This window comes from Salmo salar, chromosome 09 (genome assembly GCF_965601325.2).
Source record: "Salmo salar chromosome 09, fSalSal1, whole genome shotgun sequence".
Classification (NCBI taxonomy): domain Eukaryota; kingdom Metazoa; phylum Chordata; class Actinopteri; order Salmoniformes; family Salmonidae; genus Salmo; species Salmo salar.
Window position 1 is genome coordinate 4,419,133 of NC_138299.1, and position 18,322 is coordinate 4,437,454.

General features: G+C 42.7%; 1 protein-coding gene across 4 annotated transcripts in view; it reads left to right on the top strand.

Annotated features, from left to right (window-relative positions):
* si:dkey-16j16.4 (uncharacterized) overlaps nucleotides 1–18,322 on the top strand; it is a 99,180-nt gene that overhangs the window by 13,268 nt on the left and 67,590 nt on the right. For all 4 annotated transcript variants that reach the window (XM_082955605.1, XM_082955606.1, XM_014210007.3 and 1 more), the window contains exons 2-3: nucleotides 5,622–5,703; nucleotides 5,864–6,372. In XM_082955605.1, coding sequence (XP_082811731.1) covers nucleotides 5,622–5,703; nucleotides 5,864–6,372 — 591 coding nt within the window. The remainder of the gene's footprint in view (nucleotides 1–5,621; nucleotides 5,704–5,863; nucleotides 6,373–18,322) is intronic.

The window sequence follows — 18,322 nt, forward strand, 5'->3', positions numbered from 1 at the left end:
GTTGAGGAAATCGTTTCCCTCCAATAACCGGCAGTCAAGTCAGCATCACAAATTAAATAATTAAAATTAGAAAACATTGGTAAAATATTATATTGTCATTTAAAGAATTATAGATTTACATCTCTTGAACGCAATCAACTTGCCAGATTTAAAAATAACCTTACTGGGAAATCACACTTTGCAATAATCTGAGCACTGCGCCCAGAAAAATACGCGTTGCGATACAGACTAGTCGTCATGTTGGGGAGATCTAAAATCGAAAATACTATGTAAATAATCCATTACCTTTGATTCTCTTCATCAGATGTCACTTCCAGGTATCACAGGTCCATAACGAATGTAGTTTTGTTCAAAAAAAGCTCATCATTTATGTCCAAAAATCTCCGTCTTGTTAGCACATGATCTAAGCCCGCCGGACTTCACTTCATGAACGAGGGGAAAAAATATATTTACGTTCGTTCAAACATGTCAAACGTTGTATAGCATAAATCATTAGGGCCTTTTTTAACCAGAACATGAATAATATTCAAGGTGGACGAATGCATACTCTTTTATAACGTATTGGAACGAGGGTACCCAACATGAACTCGCGCGCCAGGTGTCTAATGGGCCATCATCGTTCCATGGCTCTTGTTCGGTCAGAAGACTCAAAACACTTTGTAAAGGCTGGTGACATCTAGTGGAAGCAATAGGAAGTGCCAAAATATTCCTCAGCCCCTGTGTTTTTCAATGGCATAGGTTTAAAGGTAATACAACACATCAGGTATCCACTTCATGTCAGAAAATGTCTCAGGGTTTTGCCTGCCAAATGAGTTCTGTTATACTCACAGACACCATTCAAACAGTTTTAGAAACTTTAGAGTGTTTTCTATCCATATATAATAAGTATATGCATATTCTAGTAGGATTAGTAACCAGATTAAATCGGGTACATTTTTTTTATCCAGCCGTGCAAATACTGCCCCCTAGTCCTAACAGGTTAAACAAATCCAAATATATTTTATATTTCAGATACTTCAAATAGCCACCCTTTGCCTTGATGACAGCTTTGCACACTCTTGGCATTCTCTCAACCAGCTTCATGAGGTATTCACCTGGAATGCATTTCAATAAACAGGTGTGCCTTGTTAGAAATTTCTTTCCTTCTTAATGCGTTTGAGCCAATCAGTTGTGTTGTGACAAGGTAGGGGTGGTATACAGAAGATAGCACTATTAAAATAAAATAGCAAAAATAGCAAGTAAAATAGCAAGTCCATATTATGGCAAGAACAGCTCAAATAAGCAAAGAGAAACGACAGTCCATGAAAGTTTCTTCAATTGCAGTCACAAAAACAATCAAGCGCTATGATGAAACTGGCTCTCATGAGGACCGCCACAGGAAAGGAAGACCCAGAGTTACCTCTGCTGCAGAGGATAAGTTCATTAGAGTTACCAGCCTCAGAAATTGCGGCCCAAATAAATGATTCAGAGTTCAAGTAAGAGACACATCTCAACATCAACTGTTCAGAAGAGACTGCGTGAATCAGGCCTTCATGGTCGAATTGCTGCAAAGAAACTGTTACGAAAGGACCCCAATAAGAAGAAGAGACTTGCTTGGGCCAAGAAACACGAGCAATGGACATTAGGCCTGTGGAAATCTGTCCTTTGGTCTGATGAGTCCAATTTGGAGATTTTTGGTTCCAACCGCTGTGTCTTTGTGAGACGCAGAGTAGGTGAACGGATGATCTCCGCATGTGTGGTTCCCACCGTGAAGGATGGAGGAGCTGTGATGGTGTGGGGGTGCTTTTCTGGTGATACTGTCTGTGATTTATTTAGATTTTAAGGCACACTTAACCAGCATGGCTACCACAGCATTCTGCCGCATACACACTTCCAGGCTGTGTAAGGGCTATTTGACCAAGAAGGAGAGTGATGGAGTGCTGCATCAGATGATCTGGCCTCCACAATCACCCGATCTCAACCCAATTGAGATGGTTTGGGATGAGTTGGACCGCAGAGTGAAGGAAAAGCAGCCAACAAGTGTTCATCATATGTGGGAACTCCTTCAAGACTGTTGGAAAAGCATTCCAAGTGAAGCTGGTTGAGAGAATGTCAAGAGTATGCAATGCTGTCATCACTTCTACTATGTAGAAAATAGTAAAATAAAGAAAACCCCTTGAATGAGTTGGTGTCTCCAAACTTTTGACTGGTACTGTATATAAATTAAATCAAATTGCCTAGTACACACACCAAAACTTTTCAAATGTTCAAATAAAATGGGTAATGCACAGAAAAACATGGACAGTCGGTTGCATCACAAATTCAGAACCGCCGGACAGCAACATAATAAACTAAAGCACTGATAATTGGGAACGAGATCAGAATGACTGCTAAGGCTTGATCCATAAATGAAATAATAGGTAGCCTTGCCTACAATACTTAAACAATCCATATGTTCCAATCAATAGGCCTGATTAACCTGCCACCAATAACGCACCCACATCCTGAGTCTCTGGTGCCGACACATTTGGAAATCAAAAGATGGTTTAGTATTTAGTTTAAAAGTTCTGACAATGGGCTCTGTCGCAGCAGGCCCTGACCGTGAGACCCATGGGGCGGCGCACAATTGGCCCAGCGTCGTCTGGGTTAGGGGAGGGTTTGGCCGGCAGGGATGTCCCACCACGCTCTAGCGACTCCTGTGGTGGGACGGGCGCAATGCACGCTGACACGGTCTCCAGGTGTACAGTGTTTCCTCCAACACATTGGTGCGGCTGGCTTCCGGGTTAAGCAGGCATTGTGTCAAGAAGCAGTGCGACTTGGCTGGGTTGTGTTTCGGAGGACGCACGGCTCTCGACCTCGACAAGACTGTAACTACCAATTGGATACCACGAAAAGGGGGTAAAAAAATAAATAAATACAAAAAAGCTCTGACTAGAACAATAAAAAATGTTCAATGAGAAAACAGAAATCCAATTAGGGTAAAAACATTTTTCTAAAGACTTCTGTTTTAAAGATGTAGCTTACAATGCAATACTCTTGATCATTCTAAGGAGAACAAAAACTACTTACCCTACATTTGAACGGCACCGCAGAAGCTTCGCTATTCGGCATCTTCCCAATTAAGTAGCCTAGTTTTATAGTTTGGCTACTTAAAGAGAATTAAGGCCTATCACTCGCAACCCACCTTTTCCAATGCGTTATGGAAAAGTGTGCATCGAATTCTACTAGATGAAGAGACGAAATAAGTATAACATCCTGGCATTTAAACCATACTCGATTATTGAAAATTCACATACTATTAAACATAATATTGTCGCATACGGAGAATGCGTAATGCACGATTGCGTTGTTTCCCACTATTTGTTGATTTCAGTAGCCCAATCCCCATTTCACGTGTTGTCTAAGCCGAAATTAGTATGCCATCCAGGCAATTTAAGTATACAACATTTTTAGAAATGTTGCATACTATTAAACCATTTTTTTTCGGCCCACTATTTAAGATGCAAGTATGGGTATTCGGATACTGCCAACGTTCCCTCAACTGTTACAAACTGTTCCCTCAACTGTTGCACGAACCCACACCATAAAAGTAATTAACAAGAAACTCTGTCATACTCAGACAAGCATCAGCAGTTCACTGTGCACTGCACATAACATTGATGTCCTTTACAAGAGTACCTTCTGATACTACATGCTCAACACAGGTATCATGGCTCATGGTTTGAGAGAAAAACATCTATTCAAATCCATACAGTCACACCTTAGTCATGAAAACCCCATTTCAAATTAAACATGTTCATGGTCCAGTTATTTGAACCCTGTTGTGGTTTGAGTTGCTCAGATGAAACAAATGCCCCGTTTATCCAGTGTGGGGAGGAAGTATGTAACAAAGATAGGGAGACTAAGTTGGACTGAAAAGAGATAAGTAGCCTACCCCAGTCATACACACACTGAAGCACGTTGTTGCTTGACAGTATGCGGGGTGCTTGTATACCTTTTAAATGCAATGTAAATGCGTGTGTGCATGTGTGTTTGTGGACTATTGTGTTTGTGTGGTTGTGTGCCCTCTCTTTCACCTGCTGTCCTTATAAGCGATTAATACCAGCTTCCCTGAATTGCCCTGGGGGCAGAGCGAGGCCAAATAGTTAAGTCAACATGCAACGTCACTGTTATGTTGGCTCATCCTCTTGCCTCTGACAATAGTGTCTGACTTGCTCCAAGACTGACACACCCTTTACCTTTAACCTGGACTTGAGCCCTTAACCCTTTGCTTGAGGTAGAAGTTGCCCTTAAAATTGATCTAGGATCAGATTACCCTACCCCCGATCCTAAATGGGAAGAGAAAAATACTATCAGTCTCCCACACAAGCCAATGTGGTGCTAGTGGGGGATGTCATGGAGATAGAAAGGGCAATGGCAGTGCTCTCTACTGTGGCTGTCGATGTAAAGAATTGATCGAGAACTATGCTGCTATATACTGTATACTGCTTCAAATTATAATAAAAGGCTATATTAATTATTATAACCGTAATTGCACCATTTGTACTTCGCTAAGGTAGTAGTGGAAATAGTTTGATTGATGGTGTGAACATTTGTAAAGATATTTGATCAGGATTAGGCTAAAGATATTAAATAGCTAGATACAGTATAGTCTGTATTTTGATACTGATAGGGAAGTAAGAGTACTATGTAGTGTACAGTGAACCAGTCGCAAACATTCAGCATTGTTCAACATTCAAAATTGTGTCCTACAATGTCATAGTGAACTCTGAATGCACCCCAGTTGTATATAGTAGAAGTGGATTCTGCCTGCTGGAGTAGGACTTGAGGCCCTGGTTCCTTTCTCGTGCACTCTCTTTCTCCTTCTCTCTGTTTGAAGTGCTTCAGTAGGAAAGGGAGGCATTGTGTGTGTGCATGTGTGTGTGAGCGCAGATGGCAGCTGCTCTGCCTCAGTGTGGTAATTACTGTGTGTGTGGCGTGTTACTTAACTCTTAGTGCTGCACTCTGCTGGGTGTCTACTGTTGTTGTCGTTGACCCCTCAAAAAGGAACTGCTCTTAAAGGGGCAATCTGGGACTTGGAAATTGCCAAGAGCTGACAAGAGTTTACACTGAACTGAAGAGGCTAGATTGACCAGGCCTAGATTTAAGCTTTTTGTAAATGTTATCCCTCTTCCAAATTCCAATTTGAGAGTGAGGAATTTTCCAGGAAATAAAGCCATTTGGCCAAGTTTGGGTGTTAGCATGATGTGCACGTTATATGCAAAACAGAGTTGCCCTAATCTTGACCTTTTGCACAATTTCTCTAACACAATGTTTAGTTGAGTCTTCAGATAAAATTATGTTAGTTGAGAATTATGTCAGTGGGCCACCCTGTTGCTTAGTGATGCTGTTGCGCTAGCTGTAGAGATGTGAGACAAGTGGAATGGTGATTTGGTAAAGATACTGCTTCCTAGTTGCTTCATAGTTACAATGATATGAACCTGGGTATTTCGTCTAATAATTACGCTACTTGTCGACCTAACCTAGCAAAGCCCCAAAGAGTGTCTTGTACTGATGCTAACTGTATGCTATCACATGTAGGAGGTTGAGGGACAAGCCATATGTTCAATTAAATAGTTATCCTTTAACCCTTTCCCTTCTAGATTTCCTACCATGGCAGTGGGGAGGGAGCGGAGAGCGACGATTCCGAGGGGGAGAACCAGGAGCTTGCACAGATTGACAGAGGTATGTGGCCTGCCTGCTCAAACCAACCCAAGTCTTCTATGTACAAGATGGTCATTTAGCAGATAAAGCAACTTTCAGTTTACATAGTATAGAAATAGACAAGCTTGTCGCTATCTCTGCCTCTTCACCTTTGACATGTGCTCTTGGTCACCCCCCTCAGAGAGGCGGCGGAACTGCGGCCTCACCCCTCTGGCCACCAGCCAGCAGCACAATCAGGGTCCCCTATCTCCGGCACGCCTCCATCACCTACGCCTCCTTCTAGACCCGACTCTGGACCGTCACTCGTCTGAAGAAGAGCTGGAGCGAATCAGCCACGGCGTTGGAGACGGCGGGAAGTGGACGCTGCACCATCGCCACGGTGACCACCACAGCAGTGCCTCCAGCGACGAGGAGGTGTGGGACCTGTGTGGCTGCGGCCCGGTTGCAGCATCCTTGGAGCCTGGGACTTGTCTGGCCGCTTCCACCAGCCCGGTGCTCTTTAGCTCTAGCCCACCTCGCAGCCTCAAGCCACCGCCTCCAATTAAGCTCCAGTTCCAGGGGGTGCAGCCTGCTGCCAAGCCTTTCATCTTGACCCACTTCGACCAGTCGGCGGCTCCCTATAGGAAACACAGGCACAGCTACGGGGGAGAGCTGGGGAGGCCAAGTCTGGACCTGGAGAAAATGCAACAGGTTAGTGCCATTACATTGTGTCTACTGTTCTTGAATAGTGACCGTTAGCATAGCATTGTTCATCCTCCAATCAGCATACCGTGTTGTGGTTTGGGTAGCATCTCAAAAGTATTTGGCAATCATAGAATCACATAGCTGGGTCATTCTACGAATTGAGTGCCTTTTGGGAAGTGTAATTTCGTCCAGAATTACTATTTATTTCACCAAATAATTATATTCTGACATGTTCAGAAATTCAAATAAAAAGTGACACGGTTTATCGTAACAGGGATGATGACATCTTAAATCAGCCATTAACATTACTCCCCTTGTGACAGGGGGAATGAAAGCTTGTTGTGTGCAACACTGAGGGGAAATTGAATGCAAGCTTCACAACAGTATTGTAACTTAAAACATTTCTAGCCTATGTGTCTATGGGTAACAGCCAGGGTTTTCCACCACAAAACTAAATTTACCTCATTGGCTAGCAAGCGAACAACCTGGTTACTTTACCAGTATATTCAAACCTTTGGGGGAACAGAAAGAAATGTAAAGGGATAGCTTCTTCAGGGGATCAATGATCATAGCAATGAATGAATGACTAATCTATTGCATGTCTTCATCACAAACAAACCTGACGTTTATAAAGAGACAGTTTTCAGTGCAACGCATCTCAATATGAAAATAGTGCTTTTACACAGTGTAGTCATTTACAACATTAACATTGTCTACACTGTATTTCTGATCACTTTGATGTTATTTTAATGGACAAAAAATGTGTTTTTCTTTCAAAAACAAGGACATTTCTAAGTGACCCCAAATTTTTTGAACGGTAGTGTATATTGCTCAGATTGTATGAAGTACACTGTGGAACTAGGCCATACTGTAGGGTAGCCTTGTACCACCTGCCAGTTAGACTATAATTCATTACATTGAGCTTGGGATTAGTTTAAGGGGCACAATAGCATTCCCCCTGTGCGCACACACACACACTCCATGGCTGGGCGCTTGCCACCTCGGTGGTCCGGAGAGATGGAGAGGGTGGCACGGACGGCAGATGTCTGCCCTCGTTTCTCACAAAAGCCAGTGAGTGAGGCAAAGATGGAGGGGTGGAGGCAGAAGGAGTGAATGAAATAAATGGAAAATGCAGACTAATGAGTCACAGAGAAGCTGGTCCAGTGATGGTTAAAATCCAATAGCCACATTGGCCGAGGCTAGGATATTGGAAGTGTGTGTATGCGCCTGTGTGTAGGGTAGGGTTTGAGAGGTCCATATGTCCATGGGTGTTTTTGGAAAAAGGGAACAGATGAGAGACAGCGGGCAGCAGTGAGAAGGACTAGGGTGTGTGCATATTTGTGTGTGTGTGTGTGTGTGTGTGTGTGTGTGTGTGTGTGTGTGTGTGTGTGTGTCTGCATCTTTATGTGTGTATGTGAGCTCGGACAAGTGGAATGGGAGGTATTGGAGGGAATACAATAGAGCTGCCAGACAGCACTCTCCCATTAACCCTTTAGCTGGGCAACTCCAAGTCTATGTCCCTGGCCAAAAGTCGTGCACTATAGGCCTGGGAATAGGGTGCCATTTGGGATGCAGAGTTAGTCTCCAAATTACCCATCTGAACAACTTTCTAGACTTCTTACCTCCTCCTTATCAAACGTTCTCAACCTCGGTTTTCTCTTTCATGTCACAACAGTCTAAAAATTAATTTTCCTCAACCTTTATCTTTGTTTTCGTTCACACAAACAACTCTATTTACAGTGGACCACACACTTAAATCAAACAGTTCTCATCATGCTTGGATAGCCGTTGATTACAGGCTGCTTATAGCCGTAATAGGCACATTTTCGACTAACCTTTACATCGCGATACTTTCTTTGTTCTCAACTTGGAAGACAGTGGTGTCCGTCTCTCACTTCAACTGTGAGAGACGGAATCTAAACCAGTAAGAACCAGTAAGAATTCCGGTGTCTTTTATACAGGTAACGAGTTCAAACAGGTGCAGTTAATACAGGTAATGAGTGGAGAACAGGAGGGCTTCTTAAAGAAAAACTAACAGGTCTGTGAGAGCCGGAATTCTTACTGGTTGGTAGGTGATCAAATACTTATGTCATGCAATAAAATGCAAATTAATTACTTAAAAATCATACAATGTGATTTTCTGGATTTTTGTTTTAGATTCCGTCTCTCACAGTTGAAGTGTACCTATGATAAAAATTACAGACCTCTAGATGCTTTGTAAGTAGGAAAACCTGCAAAATCGGCAGTGTATCAAATACTTGTTCTCCCCACTGTATATATTTGTAATAATGACAATTACAACAATACTGAATGAACACTTTTATTTTAACTTAATATAATACATAAATAAATAAAATCAATTTACTCTGATAATGAAACATGCTCAATTTGGTTGAAATAATGCAAAAAAAACACAGTGTTGGAGAAGAAAGTAAAAGTGCAATGTGTGCCATGTAAAAAAGTTAAAGTTTTAAGTTCCTTGCGCAGAACATATGAAAGCTGGTGGTTCAATATTCCCAGTTCTTCAATATTCCCAGTTAAGAAATTTTAGGTTGTAGTTATTATAGGAATTATGACTCGTCGACTATTTCTCTCTATACCATTTGTATTTCATATACCTTTGACTATTGGATGTTCTAATAGGCACTTTAGTATTGCCAGCTTAATCTCAGGAGTTGATAGGCTTGAAGTCATAAACAGCGTTGTGCTTCAAGCATTGCTAGGGGCTGTTGGCAAACGCAGGAAAGTTTGAATGAATGCTTACGAGCGTCCTGCTGCCTACCACCGCTCAGTCAGACTGCTCTATCAAATATCAAATCATAGACTTAATTATAATATAATAAACACAGAAATACGAGCCTTTGGTCATTAATATGTTCAAATCCGGAAACGATCATTTCAAAAACAAAACGTATATCCTTTCAGTGAAATACGGAACCGTTCCGTATTTTATCGAACGAGTGGTAACCCTAAGTCTAAATATTGCTGTTATATTGCACAACCTTCAATGTTATGTCATAATTATGTAAAATTCTGGCAAATTAGTTTACAACGAGCCAGGCGGCCCAAACTGTTGCATATACCCTGACTCTGCGTGCAATGAACGCAAGAGAAGTGACACAATTTCCCTAGTTAATATTGCCTGCAAACATGAATTTCTTTTAACTAAATAGGCAGGTTTAAAAAAAAGATACTTCTGTGTACTGATTTTAAGAAAGGCATTGATGTTTATGGTTATGTACATTCGTGCAACGATTGTGCTTTTGTTAAATCATCACCTGTTTGGCGAAGTAGGCTGTGATTCGATGATAAATTAACAGGCACCGCATTGATTATATGCAACGCAGGACAAGATAAGTTTAATGCTAGCTAGCAACTTACCTTGGCTCCTTGCTGCACTCGCGTAACAGGTGGTCAGCCTGCCACGCAGTTTTCTCGTGGAATGCAATGTAATCGGCCATAATGATTACCGATTGTTATGAAAACTTGAAATCGGCCCAAATTAATATAATCGGTTGACCTCTAGTCCAGATTAGTGATGCTAGTCGGGCGGGCGGGTAGCGATCGGTTGAAGAGCATACATTTAGTTTTACTAGCATTTAAGAGCAGTTGGAGGCCACGGAAGGAATGTTGTATGGCAGTGAAGCTCATCTGGAGGTTTTTTAACACAGTGTCCAAAGAAGGGCCAGATGTATACAGAATGGTGTCGTCTGCATAGAGGTGGATCAGAGAATCACCAGCAGCAAGAGCGACATCATTGATATATACAGAGAAAAGAGTCGGTCCAAGAATTGAACCCTGTGGCATAGAGACTGCCAGAGGTCCGGACAACAGGCCCTCCGATTTGACACACTGAACTCTATCTGAGAAGTAGTTGGTGAACCAGGCGAGGCAGTCATTTGAGAAACCAAGGCTGTTGAGTCTGCCGTTAAGAATGCAGTGATTGACAGAGTCGAAAGCCTTGGCCAGGTTGATGAAGACTGCTGCACAGTATTGTCTTTTATTGATGGCGGTTATGATATCGTTTAGGACCTTGAGCGTGGCTGAGGTGCACCCATGACCAGCTCGGAAACCAGATTGCATAGTGGAGAAGGTACGGTGGGATTCGAAATGGTCGGTGATCGGTTTGTTAACTTGGCTTTCGAAGACTTTAGAGAGGCAGGGCAGGATAGATATAGGTCTGTAACAGTTTGGGTCTAGAGTGTCTCCCCCTTTGAAGAGGGGGATGACCGCGGCAGCTTTCCAATCTTTAGGGATCTCAGACGATATGAAAGAGAGATTGAACAGGCTAGTAATAGGGGTTGCAACAATTGCGGCGGATAATTTTAGAAAGAGAGCGCCCAGCTGATTTGTAGGGGTCCAGATTTTTCAGCTCTTTCAGAACATCAGCTATCTGGATATGGGTGAAGGAGAAGCGGGGGGGGGGCTTGGGCAAGTTGCTGCGGGGGTGCAGAGCTGTTGGCCGGGATAGGGGTGGCCAGGTGAAAAGCATGGCCAGCCGTAGAAAAATGCTTATTGAAATTCTCAATTATCATAGATTTATCGGTGGTGTTTCCTAGCCTCAGTGCAGTGGGCAGCTGGGAGGAGGTGCTCTTATTCTCCATGGACTTTAGTGTCCCAACATTTTTGGGAATTTGTGCTACAGGATGCACATTTCTGTTTGAAAAAGCTAGACTTTGCTTTCCTAACTGACTGTGTAATATTGGTTCCTAACTGCCCTGAAAAGTTGCATATTGTGGGGGCAATTCGATGCTAATGCAGTACGCCACAGGATGTTTTTGTGCTGGTCAAGGGCAGTCAAGTCTGGAGTGAACCAAGGGCTATATCTGTTCTTAGTTCATTTTTTTTGGAATGGGGCATGCTTATTTAAGATGGCGAGGAAAGCACTTTTGAAGAATAACCAGGCATCCTCTACTGACGGGATGAGGTCAATATCCTTCCAGGATACCCGGGCCAGGTCGATTAGAAAGGCTTGCTCGCTGAAGTGTTTTAGGGAGCGTTTGACAGTGATGAGGGACCCATTACGGACGCAGGCAATGAGGCAGTGATCGCTGAGATCCTGGTTGAAGACAGCAGGGGTGTATTTAGAGGGCAGGTTGGTCAGGATGATATCTATGAGGGTACCCGTGTTTACGGATTTAGGGTTGTACCTGGTAGGTTCCTTGATCATTTGTGTGAGATTGAGGGCATCTAGCTTAGATTGTAGGACGGCCGGGGTGTTAAGCGCGTCCCAGTTTAGGTCACCTAACAGTACAAACTCTGAAGATAAATGGGGGGCAATCAATTCACATTTGGTGTCCAGGGCACAGCTGGGGGTTGAGGGGGGTCTATAGCAAGCGGCAACAGTGAGAGACTTATTTCTGGAAAGGTGGATTTTTAAAAGTAGAAGCTTGAACTGTTTGGGCACAGACCTGGATAGCATGACAGAGCTCTGCAGGCTACCTCTGCAGTAGATTGCAACTCCGCCCCCTTTGGAAGTTCTATCTTGGCGGAGAATGTTGTAGTTGGGGATGGAAATTTCAGAATTTGTTGTGGCCTTCCTAATTCAGGATTCAGACACAGCTAGGACATCAGGGTTGGCGGAGTGTACTAAAGCAGTAAGTAAAACAAACTTAGGGAGGGAGGCTTATGATGTTAACATGCATGAAACCAAGGCTTTTATGGTTACAGAAGTCAACAAATGAGAGCGCCTGTGGGAATAGGTGTGGTACTGGGGGCTACAGAGCCTGGGTTACCCTCTACATCACCAGAGCAACAGAGGAGGATTAGGGTATGGCTAAAGGCTATTAGAACTGGTCGTCTTGTGCTTTGGGAACAGAGCGTAAAAGGAGCAGATTTCTGGGTGTGGTAGAATAGATTCAGGGCATAATGCACAGACAAGGGTATGGTAGGATGTGAGTACAGTGCAGGTAAACCTAGGCGTTGAGTGACGATGAGAGAGGTTTCATCTCTGGAGGCACCAGGTGAGGTCTCCGCATGTGTGGGGGGTGGGACAAAAGAGCTATCTAAGGCATGTTGTGCGGGACTAAGGGCTCTACAGTGAAATAAAACAATAAGAACTAGCCGAGACAGCAGTAGACAAGGCATATTGATATTAGAGAGAGGCATAAAGCAATCACAGGTGTTGATCGGGAGAGCTAAGACAACAATGGGTAAATGGCGATGAATGGGCAGAGCGGGTCAGTTAGGTACATACAGGACCTGAGTTCGAGGCTGGGGCCGACAGATTAACAAAACGAGGTACTGTGTTATTGAAACAGTCCAGGAGGCATCAGCTGTGTAGCCGAGTGATCATACGGTCCAATGAGCAGCAATAGGTGAGTCAGGGAGTTGTTCGGTAGTCACTACTACGCTAGGCGAGCGGGAGACATGACGTTCAGAAAGCTAGCGGGCCGGGGCTAACAGTTGAGTCTTCGGCGACATCGGAAAGGAAAAGCAGGGTTGAGACCACATCGGTCAATTACGTCAGCAGACCAGTCGTGATGGATCGGCGGGGCTCCGTGTTGACAATAAAGGGTCCAGGCCAATTGGCAAAAGAGCTATTGTAGCCCAAGAATTAGCTGGTATATGGGCTAGCTTGAGGCTAGGTCAAGGCTAACTAGTGCTTTCTTCAGGACAGAGGCGTTAGCTAACAGTAGCCACTCGGTTGCAGCTAGCTAGCTGCGATGATCCGGTGTAATGATCCAGAGCGGCAGGAATCCGGTGATGTTGTAGAGAGAAGCAGTCCGATATGCTCAAGGTTTATATCGCGCTGTGCAGACTGGCAGGTATTGTCTGAGCTAAAGCTGGCTGGTGTCTGAGCTAAAGGTGAAGACCACTAGCTGTGGCTAACAAAGACTAATAGCTAGTAGTTAGTTAGCTGGCTAGCTCCTGATGGAGGTTCCAGTTATAAGGAATAAAGACGGCAGATCTGTACCACATTGGGTGAGGTGGGTTGCAGGAAAGTATTTTTAGTTCGTAGATAGAAAGTGAGATTAAAATACAGTTGAAGTCGGAAGTTTACATATACCTTAGCCAACTACATTTAAACTCAGTTTTTCACAATTCCTGACTTTTAATCCTAGTAAAAATTCCCTGTTTTAGGTCAGTTAGGATCACCACTTTATTTTAACCTCTTACATCTAGACGTTCCGCTAGCGGAACACCTGCTCCAATATCCAATGATAGGCGTGGCGCGAATTACAAATTCCTTTAAAATACAAAAACTTCAATTTTTCAAACATATGACTATTTCACAGCATTTTAAAGACAAGACTCTCCTTTATCTAACCACACTGTCCGATTTCAAAAAGGCTTTACAGCGAAAGCAAAACATTAGATTATGTCAGCAGAGTACCCAGCCAGAAATAATCAGACACCCATTTTTCAAGCTAGCATATAATGTCACAAAAAACAAAACCACAGCTAAATGCAGCACTAACCTTTGATGATCTTCATCAGATGACACACCTAGGACATTATGTTATACAATACATGCATGTTTTGTTCAATCAAGTTCATATTTATATCAAAAACCAGCTTTTTATATTAGCATGTGACGTTCAGAACTAGCATACCCCCGCAAACCTCCGGTGAATTTACTAAATTACTCACGATAAACGTTCACAAAAAACATAACAATTATTTTAAGAATTATAGATACAGAACTCCTTTGTGCAATCGAGGTGTCCGATTTTAAAATAGCTTTTCGGTGAAAGCACATTTTGCAATATTCTGAGTAGATAGCCCAGCCATCACGGCTAGCTATTTAGACACCCAGCAAATGTAGCACTCATCAAAGTCAGATTTACTATAAGAAAAATGTTATTACCTTTGCTGTCTTCGTCAGAATGCACTCCCAGTACTGCTACTTCAATAACAAATGTTGGTTTGGTTCAAAATAATCCATAGTTATATCCAAACAGCGGCGTTTTGTTCGTGCGTTCAAGACACTATCCGAATGGTAAATAAGGGTCACGAGCATGGCGCATTTCATGACAAAAGATTTCTAAATATTCCATTACCGTACTTCGAAGCATGTCAACCGCTGTTTAAAATCAATTTTTATGCCATTTTTCTCATAAAAAAGCGATAATATTCCGACCGGGAATCTGCGTTTAGGTAAACAGACGAAAGAAAACAAAGCATGGGGTCGACGCGGGCACGAGCCTGAGTCTCACAGTACTGTAACCAGCCACTATCCAAACGCGCTACTTTTTTTCAGCCAGAGCCTGCAAAGCCACGATTCAGCTTTTTGCCGCCTTCTGAGAGCCCATGGGAGCCAAAGGAAGTGTCACGTAACAGCAGAGATCCTCTGTAATGGATAGAGATAATCAAGAAGGGCAAGAAATTGTCAGACAGGGCACTTCCTGCATGGAATCTTCTCAGGTTTTGGCCTGCCAAATGAGTTCTGTTATACTCACAGACACCATTCAAACAGTTTTAGAAACGTTGGAGTGTTTTCTATCCAAAGCTAATAATTATATGCATATTCTAGTTTCTGGGCAGGAGTAATAATCAGATTAAATCGGGTACGTTTTTTATCCGGCTGTGAAAATACTGCCCCCTAGCCATAACAGGTTAAGAATGTGAAATGTCAGAATAATAGTAGAGAATGATTTATTTCAGCTTTAATTTCTTTCATCACATTCCCAGTGGGTCAGAAGTTTACATACACTCAATTAGTATTTTGTAGCATTGCCTTTAAATTGTTTAACTTGGGTCAAATGTTTCGGGTAGCCTTCTACAAGCTTCCCACAATAAATTGGGTGAATTTTGGCCCATTCCTCCTGACAGAGCTGGTGTAACTGAGTCAGGTTTGTAGGCCTCCTTGCTCGCACACGCTTTTTCAGTTCTGCCTACACATTTGCTATGGGATTGAGGTCAGGGCACTCGAATACCTTGACTTTGTTGTCCTTAAGCCATTTTGCCACAACTTTGGAAGTATGCTTGGGGTCATTGTCCATTTGGAAGACCCATTTGCGACCAAGCTTTAACTTCCTGACTGATGTCTTGAGATTTTGCTTCAATATATACACCTAATTTTCTTTCCTCATGAAGCCATCTATTTTGTGAAGTGCACCAGTCCCTCCTGCAGCAAAGCACCCCCACAACATGATGCTGCCAGCCCCGTAATTCACGGTTGGGATGGTGTTCTTCGGCTTGCAAGCCTCCCCCTTTTTCCTCCGAACATAACGATGGTCATTATGGCCAAACAGTTCTATTTTTGTTTTATCAGACCAGAGGACATTTCTCCAAAAAGTATGATCTTTGTCCCCATGTAGAGTTGCAAACTGTAGTCAGGCTTTTTTATGGCGGTTTTGGAGCAGTGGCTTCTTCCTTGCTGAGCAGCCTTTCAGGTTATGTCGATATAGGACTCGTTTTACTGTGGATATAGATACTTTTGTACCTGTTTCCTCCAGCATCTTCACAAGGTCCTTTGCGGTTGTTCTGGGATTGATTTGCACTTTTCGCACCAAAGTACGTTCATCTCTAGGAGACAGAACGCGTCTCCTTCCTGAGTGGAATGACGGCTGCGTGGTCCCATGGTGTTTATACTTGCGTACTATTGTTTGTACAGATGAATGTGGTAACTTTAGGCGTTTGGAAATTGCTCCCAAGGATGAACCAGACTTGTGGAGGTCTACAGTTTGTTTTCTGAGGTCTTGGCTGATTTCTTTTGATTTTCTATGATGTCAAGCAAAGAGGCACTGAGTTTGAAGGTAGGCCTTGAAATACATCTACAGGTACACCTCCAATTGACTAATATGTTGTCAATTAGCCTATCAGAAGCTTCTAAAGCCATGACATCATTTTCTGGAATTTTCCAAGCGGTTTAAAGGCACAGTCAACTTAGTGTTCTTAAATGTCTGACCCACTGTAGTTGTGATAGTGAATTATAAGTGAAATAATCTGTCTGTAAACAATTGTTGGAAAAATTACTTGTGTCATGCACAAAGTAGATGTCCTAACCAACTTGCCAAAACTATAGTTTGTTAACAAGAAATTTGTGGAGTGGTTGAAAAACGAGTTTTAATGACTCCAACCTAAGTGTATGTAAACTTCCGACTTCAACTGTATATTTGAGTTTAACCATAATATTTTTGTAAAATTTGTCCTGTTTTTTCTGGTGGATTAAACTGAAATTGCAGTCAACTTTCTATTGCTTGTTTTAAAAATAGCGATATTTTGGATATGATTTCATTTTCAAATAACCGAAAGTGAGAGGTTGTAATCTGAATAAAGGGGAAAAGGCCATTCTTGAACATGGGGTGAGACATTCTTACTAATCTGCTAGAGAACCAGTTTGGATTTAAGTATAGCTTTTGTATGACTGAAGACTTTAGTGAGAGGTCTAATGCTTTAATATTTAATAATTTCTGCCCTCTGAAATCATAATCATTACATAAATAGGCCCGTTTAATTTTGTTTGTCTTACCATTCCAAATACAATGTCATATTTTTTGCTCATATATGTTAAAAACAAGTCACTAGGCCATAAGCAAACTGGTATGGTGATTTTTCCTTTCAATGGTAGCAAGACCGTATTTTTTTGTTGCTAACTTTCTATTAAAATGTATCGTGGTGAGATAATTTCTTTCTTTTGGGATATGAATACCGAGTATGTCCACTTCACCGTCAGACCACTTTATTGCAAAACTGCACGGTAATGTAAAAGTTGTATTTTACCAATAATTTGGTGGGATACCAGAGAGGTTGGAAACATTATCTAGATCCTTTATGAGGCTGTGGAGGGATCCAAATTGTGGATTTAAAAGAACATGAATCATTAGTGTACAGTCGTGGCCAAAGGTTTTGAGAATGACACAAATATTAATTTTCACAAAGTCTGCTGCCTCAGTTTGTATGATGGCAATTTGCATATACTGCAGAATGTTATGAAGAGTGAGCAGATGAATTGTAATTAATCGCAAAGTCCCTCTTTGCCATGCAAATGAACTGAATCCCCAAAAAACATTTCCACTGCATTTCAGCCCTGCCAAAAAAGGACCAGCTGACATGTCAGTGATTCTCTCATTAACACAGGTGTGAGTGTTGACGAGGACAAGGCTGGAGATCACTCTGTCATGCTGATTGAGGTCAAATAACAGACTGGAAGCTTCAAAATGAGGGTGGTGCTTGGAATCATTGTTCTTCCTCTGTCAAACATGGTTACCTGCAAGGAAACACGTGCCGTCATCATTGCTTTGCACAAAAAGGGCTTCACAGGCAAGGATATTGCTGCCAGTAAGATTTCACCTAAATCAACCATTTATCGTATCATCAAGAACTTCAAGGAGAGCGGTTCAATTGTTGTGAAGAAGGCTTCAGGGCGCCCAAGATAGTCCAGCAAGCGCCAGGACCGTCTCCTAAAGTTGATTCAGCTGCGGGATCGGGGCACCACTAGTACAGAGCTTGCTCAGGAATGGCAGTAGGCAGGTGTGAGTGCATCTGCACGCACAGTGAGGCGAAGACTTTTGGAGGATGGCCTGGTGTCAAGAAGGGCAGTAAAGAAGCCACTTCTCTCCAGGATAAACATCAGGGACAGACTGATATTCTGCAAAAGGTACAGGGATTGGACTGCTGAGGACTGGGGTAAAGTCATTTTCTCTAATGAATCCCCTTTCCGATTGTTTGGGGCATCCGGAAAAAAGCTTGTCCGGAGAAGACAAGGTGAGCGCTACCATCAGTCCTGTGTCATGCCAACAGTAAAGCATCCTGAGACCATTCATGTGTGGAGTTGCTTCTCAGCCAAGGGAGTGGGCTCACTCACAATTTTGCCTAAGAACACAGCCATGAATAAAGAATGGTACCAACACATCCTCCGAGAGCAACTTCTCCCAACCATCCAGGTACAGTTTGGTGATGAACAATGCCTTTTCCAGCATGATGGAGCACCTTGCCATAAGGCAAAAGTGATAACTAAGTGGCTCGGGAACAAAACATCGATATTTTGGGTCCATGGCCAGGAAACTCC